The sequence below is a fragment of the Neomonachus schauinslandi genome, chromosome 5 (genome assembly GCF_002201575.2).
Source record: "Neomonachus schauinslandi chromosome 5, ASM220157v2, whole genome shotgun sequence".
NCBI classification, from domain to species: Eukaryota; Metazoa; Chordata; class Mammalia; order Carnivora; family Phocidae; genus Neomonachus; species Neomonachus schauinslandi.
In genome coordinates, this window is record NC_058407.1 from 25,747,993 (window position 1) to 25,766,852 (window position 18,860).

Consider the following 18,860-nt stretch of genomic DNA (forward strand, 5'->3'; position numbering starts at 1 on the left):
GCTAGTGGGTCCTGTTTCTTAGGGTAAGGTGAGCTAGTTAAAGTGGAGTTGCAGATTGCGATTGGTGTATATTAGGTTTCCTTAACAGGTGTTTCCTGTAAGTGCTTGCTGACTTGGGTTTAGATTTGTGACCAGGATAGCTTCCATTTTGTGTGTCCTCATATATGAATAACTATCAGTAGAAATGTTCATTATTCCACTAGGACAATTACAGCTTCAAAATGGAAGTGACAGACAAAAGTCTTCTAGGTTTCTTTCATCCCAAAAGTCCTCAGAAATGGAAATTTATATTAAGTGCAAAATTCCCTTTTTTTTTTTTTTTTTAAGATTTATTTATTTATTTGAGAGAGAGCATGAGCAGGAGGGAGAGGGAGAATCTCAAGCAGACTCTATGCTGAGCACGGGGGCTTGATCTCATGACCCTGAGATCATAACCTGAGCCGAAACCAAGAGTCCGACACTTAACCAAATGCACCACCCAAGTGCCCCAAGTGCAAAATTCTTAATATTTCTTTTATGCTCCCCTACAGATTTTACAGTAACAAAATACTTAAAATATTTCAGGTGAAGAGAAATTCCTAGCATACCTTTTACTCAAAACATTGACTTGAGTCAAGAGTAGGAATAGGATTGCAAGAGCTTTCATTACGTGTCTGAGTTATCTGGTTTCTTTTAAAGGTTGGAGTCCTCTTTGAGCAAGGAGTCTCAAGGAAAGAAGGTTTATTTCTGCAGTGTTCAGAAACCCCTTATGAGAACAAAAAGAAAAATTTCTCCTGAAGACTCTTGTCTAGAAACAGATTTTAGGGAGCCTATGATTAGTATTTATCTCAGCCTGTAATGTGGTCTGGTTTTATATAAACTATAAGATTATTCATCCAGTTTATGGCCAGATTTATTATACATTTGTTTGATATTCTAAAGGCACTCTTTTTTATTTTTTATGTTGTTAGTCACCATACATTACATCATTAGTTTTTGATGTAGTGTTCCATGATTCATTGTTTGCGCATAACACCCAGTGCTCCATTCAGTACGTGCCTCCTTAATACCCATCACCAGGCTAACCCATCCCCCCCACCCCCTCCCCTCTAAAACCCTCAGTTTGTTTCTCAGAGTCCATAGTCTCTCATGGTTTGTCTCCCCCTCCGATTCCCCCCCTTCATTTTTCCCTTCCTACTATCTTCTTTTTTTTAACATATAATGTATTATTTGTTTCAGAGGTACAGGTCTGTGATTCAACAGTCTTGCACAATTCACAGCGCTCACCATAGCACATAACCCTCCCCAGTGTCCATCACCAGCCACCCCATCCCTCCCACCCCCCACCACTCCAGCAACCCTCAGTTTGTTTCCTGAGATTAAGAATTCCTCATATCAGTGAGGTCATATGATACTTGTCTTTCTCTGACTTATTTTGCTTAGTATAATACCCTCTAGTTCCATCCACGTCATTGCAAATGGCAAGATTTCGGGTTTTTTGATGGCTGTGTAGTATTCCATTGTGTGTGTGTATCCATTCATCTGTTGATGAACATCTTGGCTCTTTCCATAGTTTGGCTATTGTGGACATTGCTGCTGTAAATACTGGGGTGCATGTACCCCTTCAGATCACTACATTTGTATCTTTGGGGTAAATACCCAGTATTCTTAAGGCACTCTTAATACTTGAGCTCTGGAATCAAATTTCATCTGCCACTTACTAGCTATATAACCTTGGGCAAGTTATTTGACCTCTCAGTGCTTCAGTTTCCTTCCTCGTCTGTAAAGTAGGGCAAATAAGAGTGTCAACCATACAGGTTGGGCTTTAGCATTTTGTCATTAAGTGGGGAGATTTGACCTTTTACCATATATTTTGGAATTAGAAGATTTTGCTTCGCTTTATATACGTGATTCAAGGTTAGGATGGTAGTTATGATTGCACTGACGTATTAACTCCTTTAGGAAAGGAAGACAACTAAGTTTTGTTGAGAAATTATTTGCCCAGACGCTACTTTTCTATATGTCTTTGTATTGAATTATAATAACCTTGTATGTAAGTTTCTGATAAACAGTCACAAGATGAGGTCTTTTCACATTGCTAAGAGTCCTCATTGGCAAAAGTTTAATCTAGCTAGATAGGCATGTTAGAAAATGGAAGCAAATAGCTATGTTTAAGTTTTAGTTGAATTTAAAACACTTAAAAGTGTTAACTCCTTTTCCTCATTTATATGAAGCCTGGAACAGTGGTTAAGAGCACAGGCTTTCCCATCAGACCTGACTTCCCAGTCTTGCCTCCACTCTTTGCTGCTGCAGTGGCAATGGATTCTTGTCAGTAATAAAGGGATGATGACTCCTATTTCACGGGGTTGTTATGAGGATTAAATAAAATACGTATATTAGTAGGAACCAAGTAAGAATTCCACACAACTGGTAGGTTTCTTAGTAAATGATTCTGGGACCATTCATTAATTTAGGAAGCACAAAAGTTGTTTCATTCTGTTCACTAAAACCAATTTCACATAAACTGAAGAATTGATAAAACATGAAACATCAAGGAAACATGTATTTTCTTAGGATTAAAAACACTACAAACCGTAAAGGAAGAATTAAATTTCATTAAAGGATTCAGTCAGTTGGCCATAGAAGGCAATTGAAGGGACTCTCATTAGGTTAGAATGGAATAATTTGAGTATTTAAAAAAGAATGATTCATTGAAACACATCAAATATATAAAAATCTATGAATTTAAAGTGATACTTAAAACTCACCTATTACCAGTAGAGGTTGCTAAGGGCATTGACTCATTGCTCTGAAAATTGATAAAGAAAAATCAAGCATCTATTACAGAAATTATATTTCTACAGAAATATAATTTCCTACAGAAATTATATTTCTGGGTAGTCAAACAGTTAAGGAGAGAGAAACATTTTTTACAAAATAATTATAGCTAATTAGTGTATAAAGAATATATACATGATTAACAAAAATAAAAACTAAAGACAAATGGGAAAATATGCAGTGTATAGCAAAAGCCCATTATCTTGGGTGCATGGATGGCTCAGTCCGTAAGCATCTGCCTTCGGCTCAAGTCATGATCCCAGGATCCTGGGATCAAGTCCCGTGTCAGGCTCCCTGCTTTGCAGGGAGTCTGCTTCTCCCTCTGACCCTCCCTCCACTCGTTCTCTCAATCTCTCTCTCTCTCTCTCTCAAATAAATAAAATCTTAAAAACAAAAACCATTATCTTAAATATGAGAGATTTTTCACTTACACAGCACCTGGTATTTAACATATACCAGTGACTGGTAAAAGTTGGCATTCTAAGAATTCTGTTCAGTAATACACATTTACCTTTTTTTCTTTTTTCAGTAATACTAATTTTAATACATTCTGTACAACTTTATAGTTCATATAGTAAGTTTTGGAAATTGTCAGAATTTTAATTCTAAAAGAACTTAAAAGATCATCTAAGATCCATTTACAGAGGAAGGGATTGTTGATGTGAATAGATTAGTCATTAAGTACAGTTTTTGGTTTAATGTAATTTTTGTATAAACATTTCCTAGGAAATGTACCTGACGTTTTTAAACTTGTATTTTCCTCAGGAAGTTTCTAAAAGCTCAGAGCTCTTTGATTTTACTTTCTAGGCTTCAGTTATCTTAGAAGTACTTTAATTTTGGCATTTCATAATCTAGAATTGGATATTTCAGACAAAAAGTTCTCTGATCCAATTTGCAGATTTTAATACTTTTTTTTTTTTTTTTTTTTTTAAAGGCTGAATCATGTCAGGGAGATTTAAGTACATTGGCCAGTGTGGTTACATCATTAGCACATCTTGGAAAAACTAAAGATCTTTCTCAGAATAGTAATGAAATGTCTATGATTGAAAGCTTAAGTAATGGTGATACCTCTTTGTGTGAATTTCATCAAGAAATGCAGACGAATGGTGATGTTTCAAGGTAAGGTCTGTTTTGATCTTATTAGTATGTCTTACAGTATTCTTATGTTGAATACTATTTACAGAAGTTTCAGAAAACAAGTATTTCTGTTAGACTTAGAAAATCTAAAACATAGTTTTAACTGAAAAAGCACATTCAAGAATTGTAAAATGTTATTCAGCAGGTTACATTCTAAATAATGAGCAATAAATGAATATTATAAGCTTAGAAATGTAGTCATAAAATTTAGGAATTTTTTTCTTGCTAAAGGTGATATTTTATCTTCTGTGTATTTATTTTTTTTTAGATTTCCCCATACTTTTTTTTTTATTATGTTATGTTAACCACCATACATTACATCATTAGTTTTTGATGTAGTATTCCATGATTCATTGTTTGCATATAACACCCAGTGCTTCATGCAGAACGTGCCGTTTTTAATACCCATCATCAGGCTAACCCATCCTCCCACCCACCTCTCCTCTAGAACACTCAGTTTTTCAGAGTCCATCATCTTTCATGGTTCGTCTCCCCCTCCGATTTCCCCTCCTTCATTCTTCCCCTCCTATCTTCTTCTTCTTCTTTTTTTAACATGTATTATTTGTTTCAGAGGTACAGGTCTGTGATTCAACAGTCTTGCACAATTCACAGCACTCACCATAGGACATACCCTCCCCAGTGTCTATCACCCAGCCACCCCATATCTTCTGTGTATTTAAACATTTGTCTTACCCCAGGCAGCCATGTTCATTTTCCCCACCAATTTTTAATGATGAAAATAGATTTAAAACACTTAATTGAATCAACTACAATTTTAAGTTACACTTCGGGAAACTTATGTGAGAATTCTATTTTTCATTGTCTTTATATTAATACATGGGATGTAGAAACTGGATCTCTTCAGGCTTTTTTTCACACTGTTCATCATCTAAATGTTGAGGAAACTGCATTTAAGAGTCTCAATAAGTACTTTGTTGAACATGAGATTTTAAGTAACTCTTTAAAAGGCCTCTCATTGAAAAATATGGGGAGCTATTTTAAATAATTATTTGCTAACATTAGTTCATTATTTGCCATCCTAATCTCAAATTCTGACAGATGTAGCTGTGTTAACATAAGTTTTAAAATATTTTCTGAATTTTTAAATAAAATCTGTGTTGTGTAGAATGCAGTAAAGTTGACATAAGTTCTTGCCCTTATTCTTTCTAAATAACTTCTGTATGTAAAGTAAATGGTCTGTTATCTTGTAGTATCAAATGTATAACTTGTAAAAGCATATTTTAGGGTTTTTCCTCCTGGTAATTACAAAAATTTTTTTTTAAAGACTTTAATTCTCTGATAATACATTAATATAATACAGCTTTTCATACTATACATATTCAAATTTAATTTGTTGCTTTTGGAAACAGGTATAGATATCAATGAAATAGAGTAATCAGTGATACATCAAAGTTCTGTATTCTCAATCATTTTTTTAGGCCTAAATCTTAATTCCAGAATTTTATGTAGAATTTTTATTTTATTGTGGAGATTGACCAAGCTCACAGCATCTGATGTCTCCTAATAGGGCATTTGACACTCTTGCAAAAGCATTGAATCCTGGAGAGAGCACAGCCTGTCAGAGCTCAGTAGAGGGCATGGAAGGAAGCGTACACCTAATTGCTGGAGACTCGAGCATAAATTACATCGAAAAAGAGGGGCCTCTTCTCAGCGATTCACATGTAGCTTTCAGGGTATTTCCATATTTTTTAATATAATTTTTATGTTGTGTTATCCATTTTGATTTTAATCTTCCCTCCAGAAATCAAAGTATATTTGTTGTGCTTTTAAAGTCAGAAATATTCCTGATAGAATTCAAAATAGCAACTGAAATATACACATCTGGCTATTTAAATAATGGCTCAATAAAGCATCCTATTTATAAATCATGGTTATAATATTGATTAGTTGTTTTAAGTCTATAAAAGCTAGCTTTTAGAACATTTAGACATAAGTTTTGGATATTGTTGTTAACTCTTAAGTATTGACATCATGTTTGTATACACCGGTTTTGTTCAATCCTTTGGTATAAACCAGTATGTGAGACCCAGTTATTCTTACCATAGTAACTATAAAGAACTCCATTTATGGGCGCCTGGGTGGCTCAGTTGGTTAAGCGACTGCCTTCGGCTCAGGTCATGATCCTGGAGTCCCTGGATCGAGTCCCGCATCGGGCTCCCTGCTCGGCGGGGAGTCTGCTTCTCCCTCTGACCCTCCCCCCTCTCATGTGCTCTCTCTCATTCTCTCTCTCTCTCAAATGAATAAATAAAATCTTTAAAAAAAAAAAAAAAAACTCCCATTTATTACGTAGTCCCCTAATTAGCTAGCTCTCAGTATTAAGAATGTAAAAATTATTTAATACATTTTAACTTTTGGCTTTTAACTTTTTACACTTTAACCATTTTGGAGGAGGTACATTTGTAGTTTCTTTTTTGCTCCCCTAAATACATTAATTTATGATGGAAACAATACATGCAGAATATTAGAAAATAACTTTGTCATTCAGATAATGTTTGGACTATGGCTATAGATACACTGACCATTGAGGCCCTACATTAAGACTCTGATGTTTTGACCCCTCCATTTTAACCACTCTATATCTTTTCTCTGCCGGCTATGAGTACTATCAGCAAATCATATGCAAAGTGATTAAAAGTATATAGGAGATTTCAGTTAGCAGTACACAGCAGTCCTAGAATACCTGGTGGAAATTGTGTATAACTTTATTGTAGATTATAAATTTCCGTGGGTTTCTAATGAAAATATAAACAGTTATCAAATAGCGGTTTGTGTGACTGGTACAAATAACACAGATCTAACATTGGCTAAAACCGCATACAATAAAATTTATATTTGTAAGATTTGACTTGGTAGAAGTAGCCACAGAGAAAACTCAGTGACTTAGTAAATTGCTGTAATTTGATATAGACCGTGAAACCAATCTTCATATAAAATTTTACCAAAGATAAACCTATATGAAAAAAATTAGAAATGTTTTATGTGTACTGTACATGAAAATTTTTTATGGGGGCTGTAAGAAAAGATAATGGGAATAATCAGTGTCATCCTTAAAATTTATGGTAGGAGCTATGGACAAGGGTGGAACAAGGCAAAACTGATTTTTCCCAATTGCACTTTTTATTCTAAATAAAAGACATGTTTTTGTTGTCTTACTTTTATTTTCTACCTTTAGATTTAAATGGGAAGGAAAGAAAAAGACATGTAGGAAGAGGACCCATTGCAAGAAAAAGTATAGAGTACTTCTACAGAAAGTAGAAATAGTCCTTTTTTAATTGTTGATGTTGGTCCTCAAAATGTTTGATTCTTTTAAATGTTTGTTATGGACAGGTGAGTTAGGCAAATTAGAACTTTTTTCCCATCTCTGGAATTGGTTTTTTTCCATACAGTCTTCGACCTGCTGTTCTCTGGGTGTCCTCAGAATCAGCACTGTGAAGTTTCTTGGTCTCCTGACAAAGACAGCTTCTTTCTCTGATGCTTGTTTACATTTCCAGCCTTTGTGAAATCAAGAGTTTTACTTTTCCCTCACTTCCTAGCTCAGTACTTTCATAGTTGGCTTTCTCATTGAGGTTTTATAGTCATGAGTTTCAAAACCTGACATCTGTAATCAAAAACTCAGTTCTTTCTTAACTGAGCTAAATAGCATTTTGTTCCTATCTTGCATTTTTATGTACAGTGTAGTTTGCAGCATGCTTTCATGTGTACATTCTTACATTTGAGCCTTAATCACAGTTGGTTGTGAAAGTTTGGATTTTTACTGTCATTTTGTGAATGAAAAAAGATTTGGAGGTTTTCAGTGTCTTGTTCAAAGCAATCCAAACAGAAAAGGAGAAATAGTCTAATAATACATCTTGGAATTTGGTTCTGTAGAATCTAGGACAATAGAAATATTAAATATTTTTATTAAATTTCAGAGTTTTTGGTGTGATTTTATATACTTTATTCTTGATTCTTGCAATTTGATTACATAGATCATCAAAGTGGATAGAATTCCCATTTAGGAATAAGTATATGAGACAGAGGTAGGTCATTTCCAAAACTGTTCTCTCATATGTATCATCTCAGTATTAAAACCATAGTCCTTCTGGTCACCATGTTTGATGTTTGGGAGTCATCATCATTCTCCCCATACTTCACTCCCCTCCATTCCCTAATTGAATCCTAACCATTCTTTTGTTTGAATTTCTCTCTTCCTCTTCATTTTTATCACCGTATTTCAAGGCCTTTTAAAATTTCTTACCTAAACGGTTAGAGTAATATCTTTGCTTCCAGTCTCTTCATCTTGTCCTGTGCTCTGGTAACAGAGTGGGGATATTTGTTAAAAATCAGCCCAGTTATGGGATGCTTGGGTGGCTCAGTCAGTTACGCATCTGCCTTCAGCTCAGGTCATGATCCCAGAGTCCTGGGATCGAGCCCCTAGTCAGGCTCATTGCTCAGCAGGAATCCTGCTTCGCCCTCTCCTTCTGCCCCTCCTCTCCTCTTCACATGTGTGTGCGCTCTCTCTCAAATAAATAAATAAAATCTTAAAAAAAAAAAATCAGGCCAGTTATGTTACTCTGCTACCTAAAAGCCTTCATTAGCTTCCTATTGCTCGTTGAGATAAAGTTTATGACCTTTTAGGACCTTCCACATTTTGATTCAGTTGCCCATCATTTATCAGAAATGCCATCTCTTTCTTAGCCCTTTCTTTCTTTTTTTTAAAGATTTTATTTATTTATTTATTTATTTATTTGACGAAGAGAGCAAGAGAGGGAACACAAGCAGGGGGAGTGGGAGAGGGGGAAGCAGGCTTCCTGCTGAGCAGGGAGCCCAATGCGGGGCTCGATCCCAGGACCCTGGGATCATGACCTGAGCCAAAGGCAGACGCTTAATGACTGAGCCACCCAGTCACCTCCTCTTAGCCCTCTCTGTAGCTCATTCTGTTTCCCTTTATTCTTCTATTGAAGCCTTAGCTCTTAGCTTAGTACCTTACAGTGAAATCTCAGTTGGGGCACCTGGCTGGCTCAGTTGGTAGAGTATGTGACTCTTGATTTTTGGGTTGTGAATTTGAGCCCCACATTGGGGGTTGGATTTACTTTAAAAAGAAAGAAAGAGATCTCAAGATGTAAGTGTTTGCTGGATTATAATGTGTAATCCAGGGTCACACAACTAATGACATGTTGGGAATAGAATTCAGATCTCCTAACTCAAGTCAAATGACTTTTTTAAAGTTCTGTCATTTAGCTTATTGTCAGACTTACAGAAAGGGCTATAAAGGTAATGGTAGACAAGTAACTTCTAAAATGGGTAGCCAATATATTGGGGCACCTGGGTGGCTTAGTTGGTTAACTCTCCAACTCTTGATCTCAGCTCAGGTCTTGATCTCATGGTCATGATTTCTAACCCTGTGTTGGGTTCCATGCTGGCCATGAAGCCTACTTAAAAAAAAAAAAAAAAAACTCAATGTACTGAATGTGTATCATTTTTAAAATGTTTGTATTTCAATTTATAAACCTAAAAGTCCACAGGCAGTTTTGGGACGCTCTTTAACATCTTTAGTAGAAACTCATCTTCTCTATATAGAGGAAGAAATCTTTGTCTTTGCAGTCTAAAAGACTTGTTGAATAAATTCTTGTTTCTTAGGCCAGTACTGGCTGATTCATGATGCTAGAGGTGAATCTTGTTTAAGAAAATTAAGTATTAAAACAGATAAATTATGAGATATTTCTTCTCTTTATAATACATGGATCCATACAATGCATGGCAGTCTTTTAAATAATGAATTCCTCTAGTATGTATTGCAGATGATTTCAATTTTATCATTAAAGCACAGAAAGTTTTCAACATTACCACCACTCTTGTGTCAAGAGGGTACATCTGTATCTTTTAGCCCTTATGTCTAATTTTTAATACTGTAACTATTTTACTTTCTTAAAAGTGACTAACAGTTGTTGTTTTGCATCTTACTTACTCCAACCCCCTAAAACTAGTAATCTCTGGTAATTCCCCTGATCTTTCAGGCTTTTTTGCCCCTCTACTCCCCTTGGGCAATTCTGAAAAGGTATGATAGTTCCCAGTTTTTTTTAATATACTTACGTATAGAAACAGTTGCATCCTGATAATTACATTTAAGATGTTTAATATCTGCTTGCCTACAGTTCTCTTAAGAATTCTCTTTAAATAGTGGCATTTTAATTTGCTGCTCCAGTAAATATTTCTCAAGCATTTGAAAAATATTCTCAGGGTGCCCACTGGCTGGCCCAGTTGGTGGAGTGTGTGACTCTTAATCTCAGGGTTGTGAGTTTGAGCCCCATGTTGGATGTAAAGATTACTTAAAAATAAAATCTTAAAAAAAATTTTTTTTTAAATAAAAAATATTCTTCTCAGGGCACCTGGGTGGCTCACTCAGTTGAACATCTGCCTTTGGTTCAGGTCATGATCCCAGAGTCCTGAGTCCCGGGATCAGACCCCGCATTGGCTCCCTGCTCAGTGGGGTGTCTGCTTCTCCTTCTGCCCCTCAACCCGCCCGTGCTCACTCTCTCTCCCTCTCAAATAAATAAATAAAATATTTTAAGATATATATATATATATTCTTCTCATACATGAAATTTCAACTGTTAATTTCTCTGTTGTTTTATTAGTGGCACCATTTATAAATAGATAAACCATTTGTGGCTAATAATGAACAAAGGCAATATTTTTTACCTAACATTTCTGGAGAATTTTTGTATCATTTTGATGAAAACCTTTTGATCTGTTAGGCATCATAGACACTTTTGAGAATCTGATTAAAGCTATCCTTTCCTCAGAAAAATACATACGGGTACATCCACCTACTCTACCCCTGAGGTAGCCAGTGTTAACTTGCTGTGATCTTCCGTCCTTTATACACACACACACACACACACACACACACACACACACACACACTCTCTGTCCCTTTCTCTTTAAATAAATTAGGTCATCTACACATTGTTTCGTAGTTTTTCCACTTAGACGTCTGTGAGGTATTTTTTTTCTATGCCATTCCATCTCAGTTTATCTCACTAATTTTAATGCCTACAAAGTCCTCTATAGCATAGGTTATTTTCCTTAGTGATAGAAATTTAGGTTATAGATGAAATTACATTTCATTTATAGTAATGAAAGTTCTCTTTAACAAGCTTTTCAAAAATGCTTTTGATGTGGGATATTTATTTTCAACAGTTGACACACACTTAAAGTGACTACCTGAGGTCAGGAGTACAAACGGACAGCCTGTGAGTATTATAGCCACAGACACATTTTGTTTTACCTGTAGATTAAACAGGGAGTTGCACACAGAACCTGCTCTTAGAAAAATAGAGCAGGCATCCTTAGTCCAAATTGCCGTATGTTTTCAATATATGGAATTCGAGTCCCAGATAAAGGAATATGCACTTCCCATATGGCACCAGCAGGCCCACTTCACTCATTATTCTCCTGACCCTGTAAGATTTGAATTTGTTACTCCACATAGCCTGCGTGAAGGGAACATTTAACACACAGGATTACTCCTTAAACTGAACTATACCATTATTGATAAAGGAAGAGAAGAAAGGAAAAAAAGCACATTGTTAGACCAAGACAGAAATAACTTAAAAACACAACCAGAGAATATCATACCTGATATTTATTAAATGGGATCCTGCTTGTCTAAATATTGCTTTGTTAGCAACTATGATCTACTCATTCTAAATCCTATTTATAGCTGTAAAATCCAGTCACTTGGATTATTTCACGATTTGCCTTTTGGTGAATATATCAAACTCCTATTTGATATGTTTACATGTAACTTTTTCAAAGAAAGTATCATTTAGAACTGTCATAATTTACCTCAGTCCCTGTTCACACTAGCTCACCATGCCTTCTCCTATGCCTGAGTACCTGAATGTGCACTACATTGGGGAGTCTGCCTCCAGACTGCTGTTCTTATCAATGCACTGGGCACTTTCGATTCCTTCCTTCCAGGCTCTAGGGTAAGTGTTTTGAAGTCCTTGAGTATAAATGTGATTTTACCACACAAATGTACACTAAGCAAGAACTTTTATTTTGGATGGATTTGTATTAAAGGGAAAAAATGGTATAACATTATAAAGTTTTGTTATTTATATAACAAATTATGGCAGTTAGTATTTTCTTATTTTTATGTAGGAAGGGTATCCATGTTTCATAATTTGACTGAGTTAATAATTCAAATGGAATATATGCAGTGGAGCTGATAAATCATGGCCAGCATTTGTAATAGGCTGTCTTTGACCTGAAGATAGGGAGGCTGTAGGTATGCCCTGGGCCGTTGTTTCCCTCCCAGCCCCACTGTTTTCAGTGTTCATCTCAGGCATGTTCATAAGGAGCTGAAACTTGCATACAGTGAATGTTTCAAAATAGAAACAGTTGTTTTCCAATCTGTGATTACAAAAAGTGGGGAAGGGGGAGATACTGTAGACCCCATAGTACCACAGTGATAATTTGGAGATACTTACCACCAAGAAACACACCAGTAATCTGTATTACATCTGTATTACCTGATGTTTGCCAGATTTATTTAGATTGTGTTAAAGTAACTGGTATGAAGACGCAAAGAGACTATGGAAAAAGTTAAGTCCATAGTTAGAAAAGTATTTTTCTAGTCACAGGGCCCTACTCACCAACATGATTTCATAAATAATGTGCTTTCATATCCTATACTTCTGTTCTCCCGTTTGCCAAAGGAATGATAACTGTCCATCCTTTATTCTTACAGAGTATTTAATATGATTAAGAAATTTCTCAGTCATGACTTTAAAAGCATACATGGAGCACCTGGGTGGCTCAGTCAGTTAAGCGTCGGGCTCTTGATCTCAGCTCAGGTCTTGATGCTCAGGGTCATGAGTTCGAGCCCCACGTTGGGCTCTGCACTGGCCATGGAGCCTCCTTAAAAAAAAAAAAAAAAAAAAGCACACATAGAACCCCAGTATAATTTGGTGTTGGGTATACCATGCATTAAATCATATACTTAACTAATATAGTTACATAGATTGAAAGCCTAATTTAGAATGGTTAACCTTTAGAACTATTGTTAGCCCTTTCTCTCAAAATAACATTTAGTTTTCAGAATTTCTCCAGTCTGCTTTTTTTAACAAAGAATTAAAATATGATATAAATTTACATATTAGCAGTTTATTTTAAAGGGTTAGGTTTACTTAGTTCCCTAAGCTTGTAACTGGAGTACTTTTGTGTTGAAAAGTAATCTGGTGATATTTGTCATAATAGGCTATCAACTATTAGAGTAAAAAAAAAAAAAAAAATTTTAGGGAGTGCTTTGAACTCTTTGAATTATTTATATAGCACTGTTGATCTTAAGTACTTCTGTTAAGTGTGATTATCCTATGGAAACGTTCTCCAAAAAGAAACCAAAAATAAAACCTGAGGTTTCCAGTTATAATCCAGTCTTACAGTGGCAGCCACATTTCCCTCTGATCTGTACTGAAAAATGGTTTTAATGTAACAGCCACAGGATTCTTTGCAATCAGAATTAACCATTGGTGTAGCATGTGAGGCCATTAATCACTACATAAACTCACTGTTGCCATCTAGATTGTTTGTAGTTCAAGTTAATCAGATGGAAGAGGACTAAGTACTGATGATGGAAAATTCTGTTGAGTGGTAATAAAAGCTATTCTGAGTCTCCTAGAAACTGACATAGGTTGCATTTTTATCCATAGACCCAAAACTTGGGAACAAAGCCCTAATATTGCAGAGAGAAACAGATAAGCAACATTAATCAGTTACTAAAAGTCGAGTTTGTTTTGATTACTTATTAAATGGAGAACAGTAGCTTCAAGAACCTTTCTAACAGTGGGTGGTTAATACTGTCTGTATTGTACAGTCCTTTATATTTTACAAGGATTTTATTTTTCTGTTTAAGATTTGTAGTTTCAAAACTTATAGGAATTCAGTTGTTTTTCACTCCTACCTGCATAGTTTAGGTGATTACACAGTAGTAAGTTCAGTTACAGGCACTTGGCATGATTTGTCAGCAGTCTTCTCTACCTGGATTCTCGTAATATAACCCAAAGTTCTAAACCACCACAATTTGCTACAGGAGACTTTATTTTTTGAGTAATTTAAGAAACCTTCCATAAATGCTAAGTCTGAAAGTTGAATCTTTTAAAATCCCACTGAAACAAAGTAATGTTTTACTATAGATGCGGGTTTAAAACCAGCTTTATTGGGCACCTGGGTGGCTCAGTTCGTTGGGCGACTGCCTTTGGCTCGGGTCATGATCCCGGGGTCCTGGGATCGAGTCCCACATTGGGCTCCCCCTGCTCTGTGGGGAGCCTGCTTCCCCCTCTCCCTCTCCCTCTGCCTGCCACTCCCCCTGCTTGTGCTCTCTGTCAAATAAATAAAATCTTTTTTAAAAAATTTAAAAAATAAAAATAAAACCAGCTTTATTACCGTATCACTGACAACTTTTCCCTAAGGACCATGCTTTCCTTTCAAACACATGCTGCTAGGTAAAGTATAATGCCTTGGGTTTATTTGCGTGGAAGACAAATGGTTAGGTTATCCCCACGTATACATGACTTTGGAAGTCTTATTTTATCAAAATAAATAGTATAAACAATGATCTGATCTCTAATTCTGAGTACTATGTACATATTTTAATGAACTTAACAATATAGAAGACTAGTTAGAGAAAAATACCTATACCTATTTGTAAAAGAAGTTGACATATTTACCGTTATGCAACCTAATGCCTCTATTAATTAACACTGGCATTGTTTCAGTGTACCTGACTGATACTTTAACTACCCCATCCAGCTCCTTTTGCTTTTCAAAGGAAAGATGTTTAGAAAATAGGTAGTATAATGTAATTACAATAGTTATTTGTTTTTCACAGAAAAAAGTTGATAGCAAACATGCTCTTACTGTCACAAAATACTAGCTGTAAAGGGGAGTCTCTACTGAGAAATTTGACTTTAGCATTTTACTTGCTAAAATTTTAATGAGTTATACAAAAGCATAGATTTTGAACACCTGGGTTCAAATTCTGGTTTTGTTCATCTGCTAGCTTTGCTACTTAACTAGGCTCTATTTTTACATCTATAATTTAAGAGCAGAAATGCTTTCTTGCTGGCGAGGCTACTTAGCTGAGATGATGAATGTAAATTATCTAATCCAGTGCTACTGCAAACTAGATTATCAATGCTCGTTTTCCTTCATTCTCTTAGGAACCTTCTCTTTAAAAAGGACTTGCTGTTTTCCTTTCCTAATGAACTTTTTAAAAACATTTGAACAGCATAGCTAGCTATACTACAGGGATATTTTGGGGTTTTGTTTTGGATGAAGATGTAAATATATGTATCTTTCTGCAATTAATCTCCATATTTCTTTCACTTTTCCTTTGGAAACAAAGTAATCTGGTGGCTTATTCCTCATTTGCCACTTTTCGTCATTTTTCCTTTAGGGTACTCATAACAATTTTGGTGTCCCTCATCCTCTGCACGGTTACTCAATCTTTTCTCTGAGTCTCCCACAACAGTGTCAAAGTACTTTCATCCTACTAGGTATAACAGGTCAGAAAGAGCTTTGGTTTTTTTTTTTTTTTTTTTTTTTTTTGTCAGTTGGTTCTGTTCATTTTCCTATCCTGTGTCCACTAATTACCTTGGTTAGCTGTTTCCTCTTTAAAACTTCAGACTCAGAGGTTAAGGTGAAAACTGAATTACTGTGAACTTTCCCATCATGTTTGCTTTTAACCTTTTCCTCCTGTTTATAAAATTTTAAAGTAACACTGAAGTATAGAAATATAAAGTAAAACTTCATTCTCCAGAGGTAACTAACCCCACTAATTAACAGTTTGGTGTCCTACCAGACCTTTTCAGTGCCATATTTTAACAATCCATTACACACTTGCATATCCTATTCTTTGCCTTTCTTTTTATACTTATAAGATGGGTGTCTTCCTATGTCTGCACATGTCAATTTACCCTGTTCTCCTGAATGGTTGCCTAGTATTCTCTTTTACAGGATCTCTTATTGATTTACTCATTCTTTATTAGTAGACATTTGGGTTCTTGCTAATTTTCTTTGTTATTCTATCCAGTGCTACAATAAGCACTGTAGCATTGTATGTATAATTTGCCTACTTTGTGTATTTCTATAAAATAGGTTCTTACAAGTGGAATAGCTAAGTCTCATCGCTTCTCGGCCTTTTGGCTAAGATCAAGTGTGGAATAGCTAAGTCTCAGAGGGTGTATGTTCTAGTTTTGTTTTGTTTTGTTTTGTTTTTAAGATTTATTTATTTATTTATTTGAGAGAGAGAATGAGAGAGAGCACATGAGAGGGGGGAGGGGCAGAGGGAGAAGCAGACTCCCCGCCGAGCAGGGAGCCCGATGCGGGACTCGATCCCGGGACTCCAGGATCATGACCTGAGCCGAAGGCAGTCGCTCAACCAACCGAGCCACCCAGGCGCCCCTGTTCTAGTTTTTTTATAGAGAGGTACTATTAAATTGTCCTCCAAAAAGATGTTGAGCCAGTTAACACCTCAGCAATGCTTACGTGAGAATGAATGCTTATTTCCTCACACCATCCTCGATTCTGGATTTTAGCTGTCTTTTCTGATACATGAAAATATTATCTTGGTCTCTTTTATTTTCTTTGATCTTAAGATGTAAATTTTACATCATTTTTTATATGGAGATTTGAAAATACGGATTTTCTTTTCATTTAAACTTCACTTTCAAATAGATTTTGATTGCCATAAGAAATTGGCAATACCCTAGATCTTTTTGTTTTTTAAGTTCTTTCCCATCTTTCTCTACTCAGATGTCAGCCCCTCAGGCTGGCCTTTTCTAGCCACCTTACCTGAACACCCCCCCCCCACCGTTTTTTAATGCATAATCCTGCTTTATAGTAATGTAGAATTTTTCTTACCTGAGAGAAACCTAATGCATATATAACCATATACATGTGTATATAATATATAAAATATTTGAAATGGTATTTTTGTATGTTTACCTTCTGTTTCATGGAGGCAGACTTAATCCATCCTGTTAATTGCTGTTTCTCCAGTGCCTTGAATAGTGCCTGGCATATACTATATGTCATCCCTTATTCACATAATTCTTATATTTACATCTCATAATAATGAGAGCAGGGAATAGGACGTATAGTTTCTCTTCATTTTATATAGCTAGGCAGCTGAGACCTGGGAAGCTTATTAGCCAGATTTCAAATGGATAATCAGTGGATGATCTAGTTTTTAAAACTGTGGCTGACTTCTAATATTTTTTCTACTCTCTCATGCTCTGGAGATTTCTTATTCAGAAGTTCAGGAAGGGACCATTCTTATTTTCATTTCTCCTAGCAAAATCCACAGTATCTCATTTATAGGGATACTAATATCCCATCTGAAACATGCTTAATAAACCGTTTCGGGATGCCTAGGTGACCAAGTTTGTTAAGGATCTGCCTTGGGCTCAGGTCATAATCTCAAGGTCCTGGGATCCAGCCCCTGCTCAGCAGGGAGTCTGCTTCTCCCTCTCCCTTTGCCCCTCCCCCTGCTCGTGCTCTCTCTCTCAAATAAATAAATAATTTTTAAAAAAAAGTTGTAAAGTTTATAAAATACATGTTAATATCTGATACATGTTTGTTGTATTTCATTTTAATAGGCAAGAAAATAGCATATCATTGGTGAAAGCTTATTGGAATGAACTTTTTACTCTTGGTCTTGCCCAGTGTTGGCAAGTGATGAATGTGGCAACTATATTAGCAACATTTGTCAATTGTCTTCACAGTAGCCTTCAACAGGGTAAGGAGCATCTTATTTATTTCTTTTTCCAGGATATAAGAGGGGGTGTCAATTTTATAAACTATGTTATCATTAAAGTTAGATAGTTGATTAATGTTTAAGATACCAGCATCCTTTTTACTAGAGATAACTTTTACATTTTGATAAATTAACCCATTAATCACCCAAAAATATTTTCAAATGAGAGCATAACAAAATTGAAACAATTATATTTAACTCTGGCAGGCTGCTTCTGAGTAGGCCCTTCGAAGTTTTGCATATTTGGACATAGATACCAAAGAATCCAGGGATTAGCTTACATAGAGGTGACCAGATATTTTTAAATGTATACTTCTCACCAATTTTCAAACTGACTTTTTTAAATTATAGTCCTTTGAATCCCAGCATAGGCTGGGTTGTTTTTGTTTTTGTTTTTAATCAGTTCATTGGGATATATTCTTTTACTTAAACAGAGCACTCTTTACTTTTTTCCTTTTCTTGATGCCGTGGTCATTACGGCTTTAATTGAGGACACAGGCGGTCATTGATTTATAAATGTTTAATTTTAAATTGGCTTGTGACTAACCAGGAGCATGGGAAGAACTGCTTTTTGAATTTAGGAATAATTTACAAATTGGGAATTATGTTTTATTTCCTTAGCATGTCCCATTTCTCATTGTTTTGCGTTATTTTTAAATCATCTTCTTCCACTTCCAGTTTGAGGCAGAAAAATCACCTTAAAATGTCATCAGCAGTAGATCTGCTAGAAGGTAGCACTACATTCCATCTTATTTACGGACTCCTGGTCTTGATTCATTTCGCATGAATTTGTAATGGGTTATATATAGCCTACTTCATTAAAGCTGTGGTTGACTAGTCAGATGTGTTTTAAACATAAACACAATAAATTTTAAAAGTTATTATAAAACTTTATTATACTCAACTTTTCTTTGGTCTTGGCAGTGTTTTTTTGCTGAGTATTTTTATTTTAATAGTGTTGGGAACTTCAAAAATCTAGGTGCTTTTGCTCATTTTTTTCAACCAATTACAAGCTTAAATAAAATCTTGTTACCAAAATTTGAGTCTTCTGTAGGCTAGTTTTTCAGGAGGTTATCTTTAC

At 35.5% G+C, this 18,860-nt stretch overlaps 1 protein-coding gene across 1 annotated transcript in view; it reads left to right on the plus strand.

Moving 5' to 3' along the window:
• The window catches only part of NR2C1 (nuclear receptor subfamily 2 group C member 1), a 45,817-nt gene that overhangs the window by 19,767 nt on the left and 7,190 nt on the right, over nucleotides 1-18,860 (plus strand). The window contains exons 8-11 of the mRNA XM_021687333.1: nucleotides 3,752-3,936; nucleotides 5,483-5,648; nucleotides 11,827-11,948; nucleotides 17,622-17,761. Of these exons, the coding sequence (XP_021543008.1) occupies nucleotides 3,752-3,936; nucleotides 5,483-5,648; nucleotides 11,827-11,948; nucleotides 17,622-17,761 (613 nt within the window). The remainder of the gene's footprint in view (nucleotides 1-3,751; nucleotides 3,937-5,482; nucleotides 5,649-11,826; nucleotides 11,949-17,621; nucleotides 17,762-18,860) is intronic.